This window comes from Ornithorhynchus anatinus, chromosome 2 (genome assembly GCF_004115215.2).
Source record: "Ornithorhynchus anatinus isolate Pmale09 chromosome 2, mOrnAna1.pri.v4, whole genome shotgun sequence".
Taxonomy (NCBI): domain Eukaryota; kingdom Metazoa; phylum Chordata; class Mammalia; order Monotremata; family Ornithorhynchidae; genus Ornithorhynchus; species Ornithorhynchus anatinus.
In genome coordinates this window covers 71048212-71068652 of record NC_041729.1, presented here as the reverse complement: position 1 = coordinate 71068652, position 20441 = coordinate 71048212, and the positions used below count along the sequence as shown (strand labels likewise).

The 20441-nt window shown below is 48.3% G+C and overlaps 1 protein-coding gene across 2 annotated transcripts in view; it reads left to right on the top strand.

The window, feature by feature from the left end:
* The first annotated feature begins 18048 nt into the window (after positions 1 to 18048).
* Positions 18049 to 20441, top strand: part of TFB1M (transcription factor B1, mitochondrial) — a 37039-nt gene continuing 34646 nt past the window's right edge. Inside the window, exons 1-2 of one of the 2 annotated variants that reach the window (XM_029052299.2) lie at positions 18049 to 18146; positions 18260 to 18407. In XM_029052299.2, coding sequence (XP_028908132.1) covers positions 18275 to 18407 — 133 coding nt within the window. In that variant the 5' untranslated portion in view covers positions 18049 to 18146; positions 18260 to 18274. Of the gene's footprint in view, positions 18147 to 18259; positions 18408 to 18563; positions 18678 to 20441 lie in introns of those variants that run through there. The other variant, XM_029052300.2, reaches the window with a different exon arrangement.

The following is a 20441-nucleotide window of genomic DNA, read 5'->3' as shown; positions in this document are numbered from 1 at the left end:
AGCTGCCGTGCATATATAAGACGATGGAAGTCATGGAGAAATTCAGTGATGGAGAATAGTGCATTCCATTGCTGTGTGACTTCGGGCAAGTCACTTCACTTCTCTGGCCCTCAATTTCCTCATTGGTAGAATGGGGATTCAGTATCTGTTCTTCCTTCTACTCGGACTGTGCGGGGCAGGGACTGTATCCTACCTAGTTATCCGAGAGCTTAGGGCAGTGCTTGGACTGTAAACTCCTAGTGGATAGGGATCACGACTACCAACCATTGTGCTGCACTTTCCCAAGAGGTTAGTACCCTGCTCTGCATGCCATAAGTACCTCATAAATACTATTGGTTGTTTGATTTATAGATTGACACATAGTAAGGGCTTAGCAGATATTTTTTTTTCTCCTTATCATCTCTTTTTTTCCCACTATGTCCCAGCTCAGTGTCTTCCATTTTTCTCAAGCTAGCCTATTCATTGTTCTTCATTCTCATCACTTCCATTGCTGAACTCTTACTCTAGCCCTCCCCATTGCCTAAAACTTAATTTGACTAAAACTCAGTTCTGACAGACCGGAGTTTTCCCCATATCCAAAGCCCTTCTCTAATGCCCTCCTCCTCAGGATGTGTTCCTCAAGAAATTTCTAATCTCCCACACTTGAATCCTCCCCAGCTGCTACTTGAGCACTTTTATAACCTCCTTAGCCCTTATCTTCCCACACACTCCTAAAGCACCCACATACCTATTTTTAGACTCCATCTCTCCCCTCATCTGAAATTTATTTCAGAATCAGTCTCCCCTGCTATACTTTAAACTCCTTGAGAGCTGGAATCCCATCTACAAATTCTAGTGCATTTTCCCAAGCACTCTGTACAATGCTCTGCATAAAGCAGGCACACAATAAATGCTATCGTTCCTAAGTATTAAATATGAATCTGCCATCTAAGTCAACTCCGATTAATCAAAAGAAAAAACCCATACCTATCTTCCTATAGGAATACCAGCTAAAATTAGAGGACACATGGAAATCAGCACCAAAACAACTCAACCTCTTGGGTCTTCTAGTTCTAAGGCACAGAAAAACTGAAAAACAAACCTTCAGTCGGTAGGAAGAAGAGTAGTGGTAATAGTAATATTTATGAAGTGCTTGGTATGTGCACAGCATTGTACTGATCGCTGGGAAAAAAAATGTGGATGAAAGATGGCCATGATCCCTGGTTCTCTAGGGGATTCCATCTAACAACAGGGTTGGTGATAGAGACATAGCAGAAAAACCACAGGACTGAGACTTAGAGAAACAGTGTTCTCATTCCAGCTCTGCCACTTGCCTGCTGTGTGACCTTGGACCAGTTACTTAACTTCTCTGTGCTTCAGTTTCCTCATAATGGGGTTTCAATATGTTTTACCTCCCACAGACTCTGACCTCTTGTGGGACAGAGACCGTGTCTAGCTTGATTATTGAATCTGCCCCAAAGCTTAGTACAGTGCTTGGCAAATAAGTGCTTAACAAATACCATTATTACTATAACCGTTATTATTACAAAAGCCTTGTCCAATGGCCATGGTAGCCATCAGGGAGTTGGTGTCCCTGCCACTGCCTGGAGATGTGTCTGGAGACCCTCCCACTGAGGCCTAATCCCCAGGAGACCAGGGGAGAGGGAGGAGAAAGGAAGGAGGGGCTTCTGGGGGTTCAGAAGCGAGCCAGCCAGCAAGCCATCTCCCCCCTTTAAAGGGAACTTGGTCAGAACACTTGAGCATGACAAAGGTAGGAGAGTATGAGAGACAGAGATTTTGGGGCTAATCTGTGCTCACACCCTGAGGCTCACTAGGTGGCAAATCAAACTTCCTGAAGTCTGCCCAACCTGGGCCTCCACCCTGTCAGAACCAGGTCTGCCCCACCCAGGACTCAACCCTGTAAGAAATCCAGCTGCCCATCAGGAGTCCTGCTTCTCTCCTCACCCCCTTCCTTCCACTTCTCTCTCTCTCTCCAGTTTGTCAGTCTCACTTAATGCCCAACCTTAGGGCCTCCCATGATTCTTCCTCACAAGCTGGATGAGGTCTGGCTAGCACCTCCAGGTGACTGGGGGACAACAACAAAAACAAACTGTCTGAAGACACTTAGAGCAGGAGCTGGTCACAGAGACAAACAGGCTTCATCTCTGGGCTCTCTTTATGTACAATGTCTACCCTAAATATGACAAGATGCTGTGGGTATTTTATCAGATTTTTTACTTAGAAATTTTACCACTAAATAATTGGGGGGGAAAAATTGCCTTTGTAATAGCCCTCCCCTCTCTAGCAGGACAGCCAGAGAGACTGGGATTGTTGGCTGAAAAGGACCATTTTGGAGATGGTTTCACAGGAACTGAGTTTCTCCCTCTCAAAAACCAGCTACAATGATCTCATCTGATAGAGGGGCACCAGACTTTACAGACTCCACATACAGTTCACCTCTACCAGACCAGTATAAACAAATACACACACACTCCCTCCCTCCCTTGTCTGCTGTGTGATCTGGGATAAGTCACTTAATTTCCCTGTGCTTCAGTTTTCTCATAATGGGATTTCAATATCTGCTTTACCTGCCACAGAATGTGAGCCCCTTGTGAGGCAGAGGCTATGTCTAGCTTGATTATCAAATCTACCCCAGTGCTTAATACAGTGCTTGGCAGATGAGAGCTTAACAAATACCACTATTACTCTGACCACTATTGTTACAAAATTCAAAAAAACCCCAAACCAAGATAGAGAGAATGATAAATAACTCAGGAGCAGAGCATTTCAGGCTTCATCTGGCTCAGACTGCCAGTCACGCAAGTGACAGCTGTGGACACAGTAGTCTTGGCCTAAAAGTGGAGAAGGCCTCTTGTCACTACTGGCCACTACTTTTTGAGCTATAGCAGGGGCTTATGAGTGTTCCAGAGGTATGCTGATGGGCAGAGGGGCATATGGGTAACCCTTATTATGTCCTTCTGACTCCCTCAGCCAGATCCTTTTCCTTAAGTCAAGACACTATTCTATATTCCCATTCTCTTGTCTTCTCTTCCATCTGCCCGCTAAAGAGAAAGGGGAGGGGCAGTGAGCGAGCGAGGCAGCGAGGTATGTGTGCATGCACAAACGTGTGTGTGTGTGTTTCACCAGAGCACAATGTACCCAGCCCAGCCACTGCCAACAAGAAACCAACACACAAATACACACATACACACACACAACACACACACACACACTCTCCCTCCCTCCCTTTCTCCCTCCCTCCCATAAAGACCTGGGCCAGGGGCATAGATGTATAATGATCAGACTTGGCATGAAGCTATTCCCTCCTTCCTCCACTCGGTCCAGGGATAGGTGTGTTTCTTAGAGGCAGCAAAGGATGAAATAAAGAGATCTCCAAGAAGCAAAGTCCTCTTTTTCCTTTTCAAACAGTCTCTGTATTCCATTCAACAGTTCGGGGGGGGATGAAATGTCTCTTTCTTCTCCATGTCCTGTTTGAAAGGTGAGGTGCAGTCTCGCCAGGGCTGGAGGCTAAGTGGCATCCAGAAAGGACTCTACTTTTAGTGAATGGTCCAATTTTCTCCTACTGTCATACCCTCTCTTCCAGCAACTGTTGAGTACACCATGGGGCCTTTCTAGATCATTACAGGCACTGCTGGGGAGGGGTGAGGAGGAACAGAAAAGATTATTACATTCTTTAGGTTTTCAACTCCAGTGAATGGGGTCCAGAGGTGAATAGACCATCTGTACAATCAGAGTCCCCGGTGTCAGCACTTCCCCTCGTGATTGGTAGAACCAATTTTTCAAAACGTCCTGATCTCTCCCCTTCTAGACTGTAAGCTTGTTGTAGGCAGGGAACCAGGGAACCAATTCTGTTCTATTATTCTCTCCCAAGCACTTAGTAGAATATTGTGCACACAGTAATTACTCGACCTTGGGCAAGTCACTTCACATCTCTGGGCCTCAGTTCTCTCTTCTGGAAAACGGGGATTGAGGCTGTGAACCCCACATGAGACAGGGATTGTGTCCAACTTGATTTACTTAGATCTACCCCAGTGCTTAATACAGTGTCACGCATATAATAAGTGCTTGGATCTAGCCCAGCACTTAGAACAATGCCTGGCACATAGTAAGTGCTTAACAAATACTATCGATATTACTACATTCTAGAAGCAGCATGGCATAGGGCACAGGCCCAGGAGTCAGAGTTCTAATCCCGGCTCTGCCACGTGTCTGCTTTGTGACCTTGGGCAGGTCACTTCCCTTTTCTGTGCCTCAGTTACTTCACCTGCAAAATGGGGATTAAGACAGTGAGCCCCATGTGGGACAGGGACTGTGTCCAACTGATTGGCTTGTATCGACTCCAGTGCTTTGTCCAGTGCCCAGCACACTTAACAAGCACTTAACAAAAAACATATTATTCATTCATTCATTCAATTGTATTTATTGAGCACTTACTGTGTGCAAAGCACCATACTAAGTGCTTAGGAAAGTACAATAGAACATCAGACACATTGCCCCCTCACATCGAGCTCACAGCCTAGATTCTGCTGCTCATCTAGCTGGAATTCCTGTCCCTTAAAGCCAGGGTCTCCAGAATTCTCTCCACCAAATAATAATTTCTCCTTCCAACTTGCTAATGATACATGAAGGTAAATGAAATCGTGTGAATCGAACAAAAGATAAATAAGTACAAGGACTTGATGGAATCTTTCCCCGCACCACCATTTCAATCCATCAAGCACTTTGGATCCATCAAATGCTGAGGTAGAATCACAATAATCAGGACAGGCACAGTCTCTGTCCCATATGTGGCTCAGGAGCCTCACGTGGGACAATCTGATTACTCTTTATCTCCACCAGTGCTTAGAACAGTGCTCTGCACATAGTAAGCACTTAACAAATACCAACATTATTATTAAATTGTAGCATCCTCCTCATCATTTAATGCAGTATCCTACTCGATTTCTCTAGTAGTCTGGCTCAGAAACCCTCCTACTGAGCAGAAACACAAAACACAATCTCCTGCTCCTCCCCATCTTTAAGTACGATACCCTGCAGAAGGTAAGGCGCTCAATAGGCCCTAGTGAATGAAGGGCAATGAAAGGATTTTTTTTCCTCTCCAAATGGATCAAAAGCCTAGAATAGACATCCAAAGCTAAGAGTCGGAGAAGGGAACTTGAAAATTCAGTCATTTAATACAAGAAATGTTACTGGGTTTAATTGAGTTAAATTCCCATTTAAAAAAAAAAACTCCCATTCATTTCTATTCTAATTCAGTTCATTTCCTCTATTTAATCAGGCAATATTTTTAAGGATTAAACACCTGTTTTCCCTCCTACTTAGATTGTGAGTCCCCTGGGTGCCAATCTTGTATCTACCCCAGCACCAAGCACAGTGGTTGGCACACAGTAAGCACTTAAATATCATCATCACGGTTGCTCTCGCGGCCAATTGATCATTTTTATTCAATTCCTACACTGTACACAGCCTTGGGGAAAGTACAGGGTAGCCATCAACTACCACACTTCTTCCCCACTCTGGGCTCACAGGCTAGAGTGGGAGATAGACATTATGGTACATAAACAAACGTATTACGGATAGATAAGCCATTAGGGTGGAAAAATAAACAGTTCCGCTTTAGTCATGTTAAGCCCTGGGAGAAGCCAGGGATGAGGGAGATGTCAGAGGCAACAGGAGATCCTCACTCCACCCTGAAGGTCCTCGTGGCCATGGTGACTCTGCTTGGTCTGCATCCAGGTGAATGGCCGGCAGTTGATCAATCGCGACACAGTCCGTTCTTCGGGCATCTGACCTCTTGTCTCAGATGCCCTGGAAACACAAGCAATGGCTGGTCAAAAAGGATGGCCCAGATAACCTGGACTCTCTATCCTGGCTCCTCTGAGCCCAAGTCAAGTCCTTCGAGGAACATCTTGTTCCTTCCAGATAGGTCTCAATACTCACGGTAACTCTCTGGGCATCCTCTGGCCCTGTGGATAAGAAAATTTCCATCCCTGGGGAGAGACTAATGTTTCTCCACCGGTCCTGACTTGTGCATGTCAGCAGTGGCAGATCCTACACCCAAAATATGCTTGGATTAGTTACAGACCTTGCAGTCCATCATCCTGTATGCTGCTCCCTGCTGTTCAGGAAATTAGAGTCTAGAAGGGGAAACAGATACCTGTCATATTCTAGTACTTCTTCCTACTGGTAATTTTAAGGGTCTGGGTGCCCAAGCAGGTTAGGGTTAGTGAATGCCCAAGTCTCTCAACCATGAGAGCATTAAAATGGCACTTTGAGTGGGGAAAATAGGATGGACAGCTAAAAGATGCATGATGTGCTGCCTCCTGGAGATGTCATCTCAGAAGACCCTTCAAGATGGAAGGTCACAATGAGAAGCTTGGGGAGGAATCTGAGGGTCTAAGGAAGAAAGGATAAGCAGGATAGTGAAAACGCAAGAGTGTGGAAATAAGAGAGAGGCCCCATGAGTAGCTCACCTCAAGAGTCGAGTTGGTGGACTGAGTTGTAAAGCGAGAAGAGTGAGGCTAGGGAGAGGGTATCTGTGGGACCATCTGAGGTCTAAGGGAGGGGAGATAGCATGAGAAGAGAAGAGGATCCAACCTCGGGGGCTACCCACAGGTAAGAGGAGGGAGATAGAAGAAATGCCCGAGCAAGAGAAAGAAAAAGAGGCCAGAGAAGGAAAACGGGAGGGGAATGTGGGGGGGAAATTGCCAGGATGTAGTCTTCACAGGTGAACAGGGTGGTCCATGGTGTCAGAAGCAGCCAAGAGGCCGAAAGAGACAGGACAGAACGGCATAGTGGCAGATTTAAGGAGGCGGAGCAGGAGGAGCATAATGGTCTAGGGGCTAGAGGGGGGACCTGTTCATCAAGAAGGACCTGGGCTCTAATCCCCGCTCTGCCACTCATCTACTGGGTGACCTTGGTCAAATCACTTGGCTTCTTAGCCTCAGTTACCTCATCTGTAAAATGGGCATTAAGACTATGAGCCTCATGTAGGACAGGGACTGTGTCCAACCTGATTAGCTTCTATCTACCCCTGTGCTTAAAACAGTGCTTGACACAGAGTAAGCACTTAATAAAAAACCATCATCATCATCATCATCATCATTATTATTATTATGGAAGAGAAGACAAAGATAAGGATGAGGAGGAAATCTATTCTCAAACAAGTGGAGCTCGATTTTAGAGGGATTGAGGAGGTGGTTGAAAAGGAACCAGAGGCAGCTGGAATAAATGACATGTTTGGGTTTTGGACAAGAATGGAGAATGGTAAGAAGGTAATGGACTGAGCAGTGGCAGGGGAGATTATGGGGTACAGGACAGAGTTGTTTTTTTCTTAAGACTAGCTGAAGTGTGGGCATGTGTGAAAAGCAATGGGGAAGGAATTAATTTGGTGGAGGGACTGGTTTAGATGGTCATCAGGAAGTCAAGAAAAGTGGATGGAACTGTTCAGGCAGTGAGATCAAGAGAAATCAGAGGCCAGGTTTGAGGGGGCTGCCTTATTCCTGACAAAGCACCACTTACCTGGCTTCCCTAGAAGACCTTGTCAGACACAGAAGAGTCCCTTCTCTGGGGCCTGCAGATGTGCAGGGTGATTCTGAATGCAAAACAGTAGGCACAGGAGATTTGACCTTTCTATAGAGTTAAGGGCCCCAAATCTTCAGCCCCACAGTCAAGACAAAGAGAACCAGTGCCCTGCACAGGGCCCCAAACCCCATTTCCAGAACCTGCTTCTGTGTCAACAGTGGCATCCTCTTCCTCACTGTTCTATCCCCCTACACCCCATCCCTTCTCACACACACCCAAACACATCCCTTCTCTTTGAGGTAGGGGTACAGACCATGGCTCCATCTCGATAGCAGAGAAAGTTTGAGAATTGATCCACCTGTCCAAACTGCGAAGGGATGATCATTGAGTCCAGGGAAGCTTATTGGGCAGCCTCTGTCGAGGGAGCAATAATAATGTTGGTATTTGTTAAGTGCTTACTAGGTGCCGAGCACTGTTCTAAGCGCTGGGGTAGACACAAGGGAAACAGGTTGTCCCACGTGGGGCTCACAGTCTTAATCCCCATTTTACAGATGAGGTAACTGAGGCACCGAGAAGTTAAGTGACTTGCCCAAAGTCACACAGCTGACAAGTGGCTGAGCCGGGATTTGAACCCATGACCTCTGACTCCAAAGCCCGTGCTCTTTCCACTGAGCCACAATAGCCAGCCAGAGTGTCTACTCAGTCATTCCACCCCCAACCTGGGCACCGCCAGGCTTTGAGGCTGTGGGACTTCCTGGTGGGTTTCAAACCATTTGGACATGCAACTTGGGGGACTCACGGCTGAGGCCTCCTCCATCAATGCGGTACCAGACTGTTGGTCCAATGATGGAGGGGAATAATTAGAGCTGCTCCACTGGTCCTGGCTGATGCCCATCTGAAACCTTGGCAGGGACACCTGGATGAGTAATCCTGAAGGTTTGGGTTTCTCACCCTGCCTTCTGTCCACAGATGAGGACCACATCTAAATTACCGGACACTAATGTCTCCAGGAGAATCAGTGGACTCCAAGCTGGAGAGAGAAGGGTAAGGGTTTCAGACGACTTCTTTTGGTAAACGTTTAATTCTCCCTCCTTCCAAAGATCCCAAAACCATCAGATGTGAGGTCTCCAGAAATAGACCATCATTCACAAAAGCTGAATGCAAAACTCTACCTGACCAGTACTTAGCCACCCCCTCCAAATCTGTTAGTCCAAGAGGGGCTTGTACTCCAGAGACTGGAGGTCCGACCTTAACTGGGCTATTTTCATTTGAGTACAATGCCTACCTTATGTGGTCCCTGGCCACACCTGTGACAACTCAATCTCAGAAATCTGCTTTTGGGAGAGGAATAGAATAGACAGAGTGATAGTATTCCTGCCTCTCTTTGGACACTGAACTCCCAGCAGCCACTAAGGCAGACCCAGACAGATCCCTATCCAAGGATTTGACGGCGAGCAGGTTCATTCATTCATTCAATAGTATTTATTGAGCACTTACTATGTGCAGAGCACTGTACTAAGCGCTTGGAATGTACAAGTTGGCAACAGAGACAGTCCCTACCCTTTGACGGGCTTACAGTCTAATCAGGGGAGACAGGCAGACATGAACAATGGCAATAAATAGAGTCAAGGGGAAGAACATCTCATAAAAACAATGGCAAATACATAGAATCAGGGTGATGTACATCTCATTAAACAAAATAAACAAAATAAATAGGGTGATGAAGATATATACAGTTGAGAGGATGAGTACAGTGCTGAGGGGGTGGGACGGGAGAGGGGGAGGAGGAGAGGGAAAGGGGGGAGAAGAGGGTTTAGCTGCGGAGAGGTGAAGGGGGGTAGAGGGAGCAGAGGGAAAAAAAGGGGGGAGCTCAGTTTGGGAAGGCCTCATGGAGGAGGTGAGCTTTAAGTAGGGATTTGAAGAGGGGAAGAGAATTAGATTGTTGGAGGTGAGGAGGGAGGGCATTCCAGGACCATGGGAGGACGTGGCCCAGGGCTCGACGGCGGGATAGGCGAGACCGAGGGACGGTGAGGAGCTGGGCGGCGGAGGAGCGGAGAGTGCGGGGTGGGCAGTAGAAAGAGAGAAGGGAGGAGAGGTAGGAAGGGGCAAGGTGATGGAGAGCCTTGAAGCCTAGAATGAGGAGTTTTTGTTTGGAGCGGAGGTTGATAGGCAACCACTGGAGGTATTTAAGAAGGGGAGTGACATGCCCAGATCGTTTCTGCAGGAAGATGAGCCGGGGCAGAGGAGTGAAGAATAGACTGGAGCAGGGCGAGAGAGGAGGAAGGGAGATCAGAGAGAAGGCTGACATAGTAGTCTAGCCGGGATATAACAAGAGCCTGTAGCAGTAAGGTAGCCGTTTGGGTGGAGAGGAAAGGGCGGATCTTGGCGATATTGTAAAGGTGAGACCGGCAGGTCTTGGTAACGGATAGGATGTGTGGGGTGAACGAGAGAGACGAGTCAAGGATGACACCGAGATTGCGGGCCTGAGAGACGGGAAGGATGGTCGTGCCATCCACGGTGATAGGGAAGTCTGGGAGAGGACCGGGCTTGGGAGGGAAGATGAGGAGCTCAGTCTTGCTCATGTTGAGTTTTAGGTGGCGGGCAGACATCCAGGTGGAGACATCCTGGAGGCAGGAGGAGATGCGAGTCTGAAGGGAGGGGGAGAGGATGGGGCAGAGATGTAGATCTGCATGTCATCTGTGTAGAGATGGTAGTCAAAGCCGTGAGAGCAAATGAGTTCACTGAGGGAGTTAGTGTAAATGGAGAACAGAAGAGGGCCAAGAACTGACCCTTGAGGAAGTCCAACAGTTAAAGGATGGGAGGGGGAGGAGGCGCCTGCGAAGGAGACCGAGAATGACCGGCCAGAGAGATAAGAGGAGAACCGGGAGAGGACGGAGTCCGTGAAGCCAAGGTGAATAAGGTGTGGAGGAGGAGGGAATGGTCGACAGTGTCAAAGGCAGCTGAGAGGTCAAGGAGGATTAGAATGGAGTAGGAGCCATTGGATTTGGCAAGAAGGAGGTCATGGGTGACCTTAGAGAGAGCAGTCTCGGTAGAGTGGAGGGGATGGTAGCCAGATTGGAGGGGGTCCAGGAGAGAATGGGAGTTAAGGAATTCTAAGCCGCAAGTGTAGATGACTCGTTCTAGGATTTAGGACAGGAAGGGTAGTAGGGAGATAGGGCGATAACTGGAAGGGGAAGTGGGGTCGAGAGCAGGTTTTTTTAGGATGGGGGAGACGTGGACATGTTTGAAGGCAGAGGGGAAGGAGCGATTGGAGATTGAGTGGTTAAAAATAGAAGTTAAGGAAGGGAGGAGGGCAGGGGCGATGGTTTTTATAAGGTGAGCGGGAATGGGGTCCGAGGCGCAGGTGCAGGGGGTGGCACTTGCGAGGAGGGAGGAGATCTCCTCTGAGGATACTGCAAGGAAGGATGGGAAAGTAGGGGAGAGGGTTGGTGGGGGGAGGGGTTGGGGAGGGGTGACTCTGGGGAGCTCAGACCTGATTGTGTTGATTTTTTGTGATGAAGTAGGTGGCCAAATCATTGGGGGTGAGAGATGGGGGAGGAACAGGGGGCTTAAGGAGAGAGTTAAAGGTCCGGAACAATTGGTAGGGGTGACAGGCATGGATGTCGATGAGGGAGGAGAAGACGTTTTGCCTGGCGGAGGAGAGGGCGGAGTTAAGGCAGGAAAGGATAAATTTGAAATGTATGAGGTCGGCTTGGTGCTTGGTCTTTCGCCAGCAGCGCTCGGCAGCTCGAGCATAGGAGCGTAGGAGGCAGACAGAGGAGGTGATCCAGGGCTGTGGGTTAGTGGAGCGAGAGCGACGGAGGGAAAGGGGGGGTGAGAGAGTTGAGTTTTGTAGAGAGGGTGGAGTTGAGAGCAGAGACCTGATCATCAAGAGTGGGAAGTGAGGACAGGGCAGCAAGGTGGGGAGAGGTTGACCCCACTAATAGGACTGTGAGCACAGGGAGGTTTGACTCATCTATAGAATTGAGGGCCCCAGTTCTTCTCAGTCCCACAGTCAAGTCAGACCAAGTCAGTTCCCTGCAGAGAGCCCCAGGTCCAATTTCCAGAACCAGCCTCCCTACCAAGTGGTACCCTTTCCTAAATGTCCTTCCCCAAAAGCTAACTCCAGTATTCATTCTCTCTCTCTCACTCACACACCCATACACACGCACCAAAAAAAAAATTCCTTCCCTTTGTAATGGCCACATGGTCCACATAGTTCAATCCCCCACTGGTGGGACAAGACTGGAAATTGACTTCACTGTGCCCACGCCACACGGGGATGATCCTCAAGGCCAGGGCATGCATTTAACGGCATCTGTTTAGAGAGAAATAGTTGGTCAGATTCTTCCCTTCGTCACCTTACCCAAGCAGTGCACTGCAGGACTTTTTTTTGGGTCGGAGCCAGCGAGACACAGAGTTCGTAAGGGTATGGGCAAGAATGAGGGGCTCACCACCAAAAACTCCTCTGGGTGCCTGGCGGAGGAGCCTGGAGTGTCACTCTTAGGGAAGTCAGTTGTTAATGGAGCTTCTCCAGCGGTCCTGGCTGAAACCCATTTGGGAGTTGAGGAAACTGGCCCTGGAAGAGAAATGTGAATTTGTGAACCTGAGGGGCTGGGTTCCCCCATCCTGTCCTCTGAGGTCCCATGGCTTAGTGGAAAGAGCCTGGGCTTCGGAGTCAGAGATCATGGGTTCGACTCCTGGCTCTGCTGCTTGTCAGCTGTGTGACTGTGGGCAAGTCACTTCACATCTCTGTGCCTCAGTTACCTCATCTGTAAAATGGGGATTAACTGTGAGCCTCACGTGGGACAACCTGATTACCCTGTATCTACTCCAGCATTTAGAACAGTGCTTGGCACATGGTAAGCGCTTAACAAATACCAACATTATTATTATTATTATCTGTTACCTCACACAGTCTCCAAGAGCAACAGTTCTCACAGCTGGAGATGGAGGAGTTGGAGATTGCAGACAATCTGTTTTTTTATTTGCTGTTTTCCCCCTCATCCCCAAAAAATAGCCACCACCCCAGCTAAGCTGACTGCAACTTTCTGCCTTTTCAATTTTTAATGGGCCCCCTCAGAACCCCAGCTCTGTTACTTCAGATGGGGCTCCAGAGGTGGGGCTAGTTGGGTAGATTTGGGAGCCATACACATAGAGGTGGTAGTTGAAGCTATGCGAGCTCCCCAGTGGAGTGTTGTCAACTGAGAAGAGACAAGATGTGGTGTGGCTAAGTGGATAGAGCACGGGTCTGGGAGTCAAAAGGATCTGCGTTCTAATCCCGGCTCCATCACTTGTCTGCTGTGTGACCTTGGGCAAGTCACTTCATTTCTCTGTGTCTCAATTATCTCATCTGTAAAATGGGTATTAAGATTGTGAGCCCCATGTAGGACGTGGACTGTGTCCAGCATGATTAGCTTGTATCTATCCTAGGTCTCAGTACAATCCCAGATACTTAGTAAGCACTCGACACATAACATAAAAAAGTTGGGGGGTGGTGTGGGGGAACCAGAAATGAGTCTGGAAGGACATCTAAAGCTAGGGGATCGGAAGCCGAACTGACAATTAAAGTAGTAGTAGACTGTAAGCTTTGTGGGAAGGGAATGTGCCTGTCAACTCTGTTCTTAGCACTTTGTATGATTGATTAATAATACCTCTTAGTAAGCAGTTATTGTGTGCAAACCTCAGGATGGAGTTCTAGTAAAGAATACATGGGTACAATAAAAACACAGTCAACATAAAAGACCAAGACAGGTAGAGAAAGTGGAGTTTGGCCTACAATGGAGCTTTCTGATTCTGCCTTCTGTAAATTTACACTTTAAAATAGATAAAACAGACATTGAAGAGGGCTATCTCTCAGTTAGGGCACAATATAGCAACTGTGCCAGGAACCCTAGTCAAGCAAAGAAACACTGTGGTCTAGTGGAAAGGGCACAGTTCTGGAGTCAGAAGGACCTAGGTTCTAATCCCAGCTCTGCTACATGTCTGCTGTGTGATCTTGGGCAAATCACTTCACTTCTCTGTGACTCAGTTACCTCATCTCATCTATAAAATAGAGATTAAGACTGTAAACCCTATGTGGCACATGGACCTTGCCCAACCTTGTCATATAGTAAGTATTTAACAAATGCCATTAAAAAGAGAGAACTGGCCAAAGTAAATACCTTAACAGCCTCCTCAAAGGTCTCCCTGCCTCCAGCCTCTCCCCGTTTCAGACTATTCAACAATGGCATCTCTACCGCTTGGATAATCTGCTTGATGTGTCTCTTGGCACCCATTTTTTCTACTCTTCAAAAACTCCCAATGGGTCCCCCTCCCTCTCTGCATCTAGCAAAATCTCTAAACTGGCTTCAAGGTAATCTACCAGTTCTCCCGATTTTACACACCATCTCTACTTATTACACCCTAACTCACATTTCCCTCTCAAACTGCCCTTCCAGCTGTACCTCAACTCACCCACTTGCTCCCCAAAGCTTTTTTCCAGCCTCAAACTCCCTCCCTGCAAAATCCACCAGATCCCAATTCTCTTCATCTTCAAAGCTCTCCTAAAAATACCAGCTTCAGGAATTCTTCCCCAAATAATTCACATGCAGCATTCATTCATTCAGTCAATAGTATTTATTGAGCGCTTATGTGCTGAGCACTGTACTAAGCACTTGGAGTATACAATTCAGCAACAGATAGAGACAATCACTGCCCAATAATGGGCTCACAGTCTAAACGGGGGAGACAGACAGCAAAGCAAAACAGAACAAAACAAGCAGTCTAGTGCAGACATCATCAAGACAAACATAATCAGAGAGATATACACCTCATTACCAGAATAAATAGGGTAATAAATAATATGTACAAATGAGGACAGTGCTGAGGGGAGGGGAAGGGGGAAGAGCAGAGGGAGGGAGTAGGGGCAATGGGGAGGCGAGGTGGAGCAGAGGGAAAGGGGGGGCTCAGTCTGGGAAGGCCTCCTGGAGGAGGTGAGCTCTCAGTAGAGCTTTAAAGAGGGGAAGAGAGTTAGTTTGGTGGATGTGAGGAGGGAGGACATTCCAGGACAGCGATAGGAAGTGGGCCAGGGGTCGACGGTAGGACAGGCGCGAACGGGGGACCGAGAGGAGGTGAGCAGCAGAGGAGTTAAGTGTACGGGGTGGGCCGTAGAAGGAGAGAAGGGAGGTAAAGTAGGAGGGGGCAAAGAGATGGAGAGCTTTGAAGTTAAGAGTGAGGAGCTTTTGTTTCATGCGAAGGTTGATAGGCAACCACTGGAGGTTTCTGAGGAGGGGAGAGATATGCCCAGAGCGCTTCTGTAGGAAGATGATCCGGGCAGCGGAATGAAGAATAGACTGGAGTGGGGAGAGACAGGAGGAAGGGAGATCAGAGAGGAGGCTAACACAATAATCCAGTCGGGATACTATGAGAGCTTGTACCAGCATGGTAGCAGTTTGGATGGAGAGGAAAGGGCAGATCTTGGTGATATTCTGAAGGTGACACTGGCAGGCGTTGGTGATGGATTGGATGTGTGGGGTGAAGGAGAGAGCACCCGCAGATTTTATTCTATTCTATCCTCAGCTATTTTATATGTATATTTTCATTTGGTTTCTCATTTGTTTCTTCAATTATTTCTTCTAATTATCCTAGTTATATAACTCATATGCACATTATTTGTAAGCCATTTTGGTCTGATCCCCCCTTACAATGTAAACTCCTTGAGGCAGGGAATATGACTTGCTTCAGTTGTGCTTTCCTACATGGATACCATATATTGATTGATATTGGACCAATTTGTTTTCCAGAACCAGCAGCTCCTGGACTCTATTAGAACTGGGATTAGGAACCTCCTTCCTGTATCATTATTATTATTATTATCAAGTGCCGATGAGTCATTTCCGCTTCATAGCGACTCTATGGATACATTTTTCTCCAGAACATCCTGTCTTCTGCCATAACCAGTGAGTAGTTCAATTTTTTCTTCCTCTTTTCTCCCTCTTTTTAATGGAATTTGTTAAAGGCTTACTGTGTGCCACGTACAGTACTAAGCGCTGGGGAAGATACAAGCTAATCAGGTTGGACACAGTCCATGTCCAACATGGGACTCATTTATTTATTAAATAGTATTTATTGAGAGTTTACTGTGTTCAGAGCACTGTACTAAGCACTTGGGAGAGTTCAACAGAACAATAGACACATTCCCTGACCAAAACGAGCTTGCAGTCTAGAGGGCTCACATTCTTAATCCCCATTTTACAGATGAGGTAACTGAGAAACCGTGAAGTTAAATGACTTGACATGGTCACATAGACAAGTGAAGCTGGGATTAGAACTCAGGCTCTCTGATTCCCAGGACAGTGCTCTATCCGCTAGGCCTTCCTCTGTTATTCTAACCCCAGTGTAACCCAGCATTGTCACACCCAAGTCAGTCCTAATAACAGCACCCCTGCAATTAAAAGGCTCCTTAACAGATATTCATATAATACAATATCTACTGTTCATGGTTTCTGTACCTGGAAAGAACACACATAGCTTATTTAAAATCAAGGCCTTCCTAAGGAGGAACCTGTTGGAAAGAGCACAGAACTGGGAGTCAGAGGTCTGTGTTCTAATCCTGGCTCTGCCACTTGCTTGCTCTGTGGCCTTGGGCAAGTCACTGAACTGCTCGGTGCTTCGGAAGCCTCATCTGTTATATGGGAATACCATTCATTCAATTTTATTTATTGAGAGCTTACTGTGTGCAAAGCACTGTACGAAGCACTTACTAGTTCTCCCTATCCCTCATACTGTAACCTACAAGTGGGATAGGGATTGTGCTTGATCTGATTATTCTGACTCTACCCCCAAACACTCCAGTTTCTACGTTCTCCATCATCAAGTTTTTTTTTCCTGCAGACTACTGCGAGTTAGCCAAGGGATTCACATGCTTGTTTATCAACTCCTTTTCTTTCGGGGACCATCTTTTGAGTGAGGAGCCCCAAAGCAGCTAGAGAGACAGAATAGCTAACTACAAGCAGTAATGGCTGCAGAGGGCCTTTCTGAGAAGCATCGTGGCCTAATGAATAGAGCACGGGCCTGGGAGACAAAAGGATTTGGGTTCTAAGCCTGTCTCTGCCATTTCATTCATTAATTCAATCACATTTATTGAGTGCTTCCTGTGTGCAGGGCACTGCAGGAAGGACTTGGGAGAGTACGATAACAATAAACACATTCCCTGCCCACAATGAGCACACTTGTCTGCTGTGTGACCTTGGGCAAGTCACCTCACTTCTCTGTGCTTCAGTTCCCCCATCTGTAAAATGAAGATTAAGACTGTGCACCCACTGGGTACATGGTCAGTATCTCACCTGATTAGGTTGTGTCCATCTCATCCTTTAGTGCAGATCCCCGGCAGCTCACCTCCTCCAAGAGGCCTTCCCAGACTGAGCTTCCCCTTTTCCCTCTGCTGCCCCTCTACCCGTCCCCCTTCACTTCCCCTCAGCTAAGCCCCCTTTTGCCCCCCTTTCCCTCTGCTCCTCCCCCCTCCCTTTCCCCTCAGCACTGTGCTCCTCCGCTCACTTGTATATGTTTTTATTACCCAATTTATTTTGTTAATGAGATGTACATCCCCTTGATTCTATTTACTGCTGCTGTCTTTGTCTGTCTCCCCGATTAAACTGTAAGCCCGTCAATGGGCAGGGGCTGTCTCTATCTGTTGCCGATTTGTCCATTCCAAGCGCTTAGTACAGTGCTCTGCACATAGTAAGCGCTCAATAAATACTACTGAATGAATGTAGTAAGCGCTTGGTCCAGTGCTCTGCACACATAGATACCATTGGATGAATGAATAGGATCATAAAAAAAGGGCCTCCGGGCTGGGCTCCTGAACAAACACTACTGTCATCGAAGGTGTTTTATTTTTTCAGCAAATTTGGGGGCTAACTGAAGCAGCGTGGCTCAGTGGAAAGAGCCCGGGCTTGGGAGTCAGAGGTCATGGGTTCGAATCCCGGCTCTGCCCCTTGTCAGCTGTGTGACTGGGGGCAAGTCCACTTCACTTCTCTGGGCCTCAGTTCCCTCATCTGTAAAACGGGGATGACGACTGGGAGCCCCACGTGGGACAACCTGATTCCCGTGTCTACCCCAGCGCTTAGAACGGTGCTCTGCACATCGTCAGCGCTCAACAAATACCAACGTGACTGTTACTGCTTATTGAGCGCTGACGATGTGCAGTTCGGCAACAGCTGGAGACAATAGACAATCCCTGCCCAACAAGGGTTCAGAGTCTAAAGGGGCTAAGAGAAGTGTGGTTTTTATTTTTCCCGACAATATCCCCTCGGCCTTTGCCCGTGGCCCTCCCTCGCTGCCTCCTGCTGGGAAGGAGGGCGAGGGCCGCAGGGGAGGAGCGCACCACGGAGGCACCTCTTGGGTCCAGGCCCCACCGGGGGGGCGGGGCGGGGCGGGGCGGGGCGGGGCGGGGCGGGGAGGGCCGGCGGCCGCTCTGCGCATGCTCACACGCCCTCTCTCTCTCTCTCTCTCTCTCTCTCTCTCCCCCCCCCCTCCCCGATCTCCGAGGGGAGGCCTCGCCGGCGCTGCCAGCGCGTCGACGTGATGACGTCATCCCGTCGAGGACGCCAAGGACCGGTCGGCCGCCGGCCCCGCCGCGGGTGAGTGACGGGCGGTGGAGGGGGGCGCCCGGGCCGGGGGCGCGGGGAGGTCGGAGGTGAAGCGGGGCCTGCGGCCGCTCACTCCTTTTTCTTTATTTCTCTTCTGCCCTTAGTCCGCGCTGCGACGCATGGCTGCTCCCGGAAAGCTGTCGACCTACCGCCTCCCCCCCCTGCCGACCCTCGGGGAGATTATTAAACTCTACAGACTTCGAGCCCGCAAGCAGCTGTCGCAGAACTTTCTGCTGGACTTGAGGCTGACAGGTGGATGGGGGAGGGACCGGGCAGGGAGCCGATCCCCCCCGCAATAATAAGAATAATAATAATGATTAGACTGTAAACCCGTCACAGGGCAGGGACTGTCTCTGCCTGTTGCCGATTTGTCCGTTCCAAGCGCTTAGCACAGTGCTCTGCACGTAGTAAGCGCTCAATAAATGCTATTGAGTGAATGAAGAATAATCCTGTTGGCGGACAGCCACGTGTCTGTTGTTCTTTGGTACTCGCCCAGGCGCTTGGATCGGTGCTCTGCACCCGGTAAGCACTCAAGAAATGCGATGGAATCATAATGGTGGGGTTTGTTAAGCGCTTACTATGTGCACGGCACTGTTCTGAGCGCTGGGATATACAGGGTAAGCAGGTTGTCCCACACGAGGCTCACCGACTTCATCCCCATTTTACAGAAGAGCTAACTGAGGCACACAGCTGGCAAGTGGCAGAGTTGGGATTCGAACCCATGACCTCTGACTCCCAAGCCCGGGCTCTTTCCACTGAGCCACGCTGCTTCTCGAGTGAATGAATGAGTGGTATGCGCTAAGCGCTGGGAGGGGGGAAATAGAAGCAGATCGGGGTGGACGCTGTTCCTTGTACCACGTGGGGCTCACGGTCTCAATCCCCATTTTGCAGAGGAGTGAAAAGACTTGCCCAAGGTCACACAGCGTACAAATGGCGGATCCAGGATTAGAACCCATGACCTTACGGCTCTCAGGCCCGTGCTCTCCCCCGTGCCGTACTGCTTCTCTACTGTGCCATGCTGCTTCTCTCCCAAGCACTTAGTTCAGAGCTTTGCACCCAGTGAGCACTTAATAAAGACGAATGAATGAATGGTATTCGTTAAGCACTTACTGTGTGATGGGCACTGGAGTGGATACAGGCAGAGCGGGTTGGGGACAGTCCATGTCCCACACGGGGCTCACAGTCTTAATCCCTTTTGACAGATGTGGCACAGAGAAGACAAGGGACTTGCCCAAGGTCATGCAGCAGACAAGTAGCAGAGGTGGGATTAGATCCCTAGCATGAGGGGGCCCGCGGCAGTCTTGGGGCAGGGCCAAGAATAGTATATGTTCATTCAATGGTATTTACTGAGCGCTTACTATGTGCAGAGCACTGTACTAAGCGCTTGGAATGGACAAATCGGCAACACATAGAGACAATCCACTTACCCCGTGCCAGGCATTGTACTAAGCGCTGGGGTGGACACAAGCGAATCGGGTTGGACACAGTCGCTGTCCAACCTGGGGCTCACAGTTTCAATCCTCATTTTACAGATGAGGTAGCAGGCACAGTGAAGTAACTTACCTAAGGTCACCCATCACATAAGTAGTGAAGCTGGGATTAGAACCCATGACCTTGTTACTCCCAGACCTGTGCTTTATCCCTTGCGCCATGCTGCTGCTTCTGCCCTGGTCCTCATGGACCCTTGTCTGCACCAGAGCAGGAGACCACCGTTCAGCTCCGTAGTTTTCAGAACATATATTTAGTTCCTGAAAATGCTTTGCAGACTGGCTGGATAGCCCCTCTGGGTTGGTAGATCAGGTCACCCTGAGTTGAGAAGACCCTTCATTGCTTATTGTGATGATCAGTGAATCCAGCAATTGCCACAAAAATAAAAATTGTCTATGGTGTTTCCAGTAACAACTTACGGATCCGAAAGCTGGACAGTGAAAAAAGAGGATAGAAAGAACATCCATTCTTTTGAAATGTGGTGTTGGAGAAGACTTTTGCAAATACCATCGACTGCCCTAAAAACAAACATGCATTTTAGAGCAAAGTGGTCTTTGGGAGGCCAAATGACTCGATTAGCGTATTTTGGACACATAATCAGGAGGACTAATTCTCTGGAGAAGACACTAATGCCAGGAAAAGTCCAGGGTAAATGTGGAGGAGGCAGACCAGAAGCTAGATGGATAGAAACGATAACAGAAGAACTGTTTGTTAGCAAGCTTACCGATTATGGCAGAAGACAGGACATTCTGGAGAAAATATATCCATAGAGTTGCTGTGAATCAGAAATGACTCGAT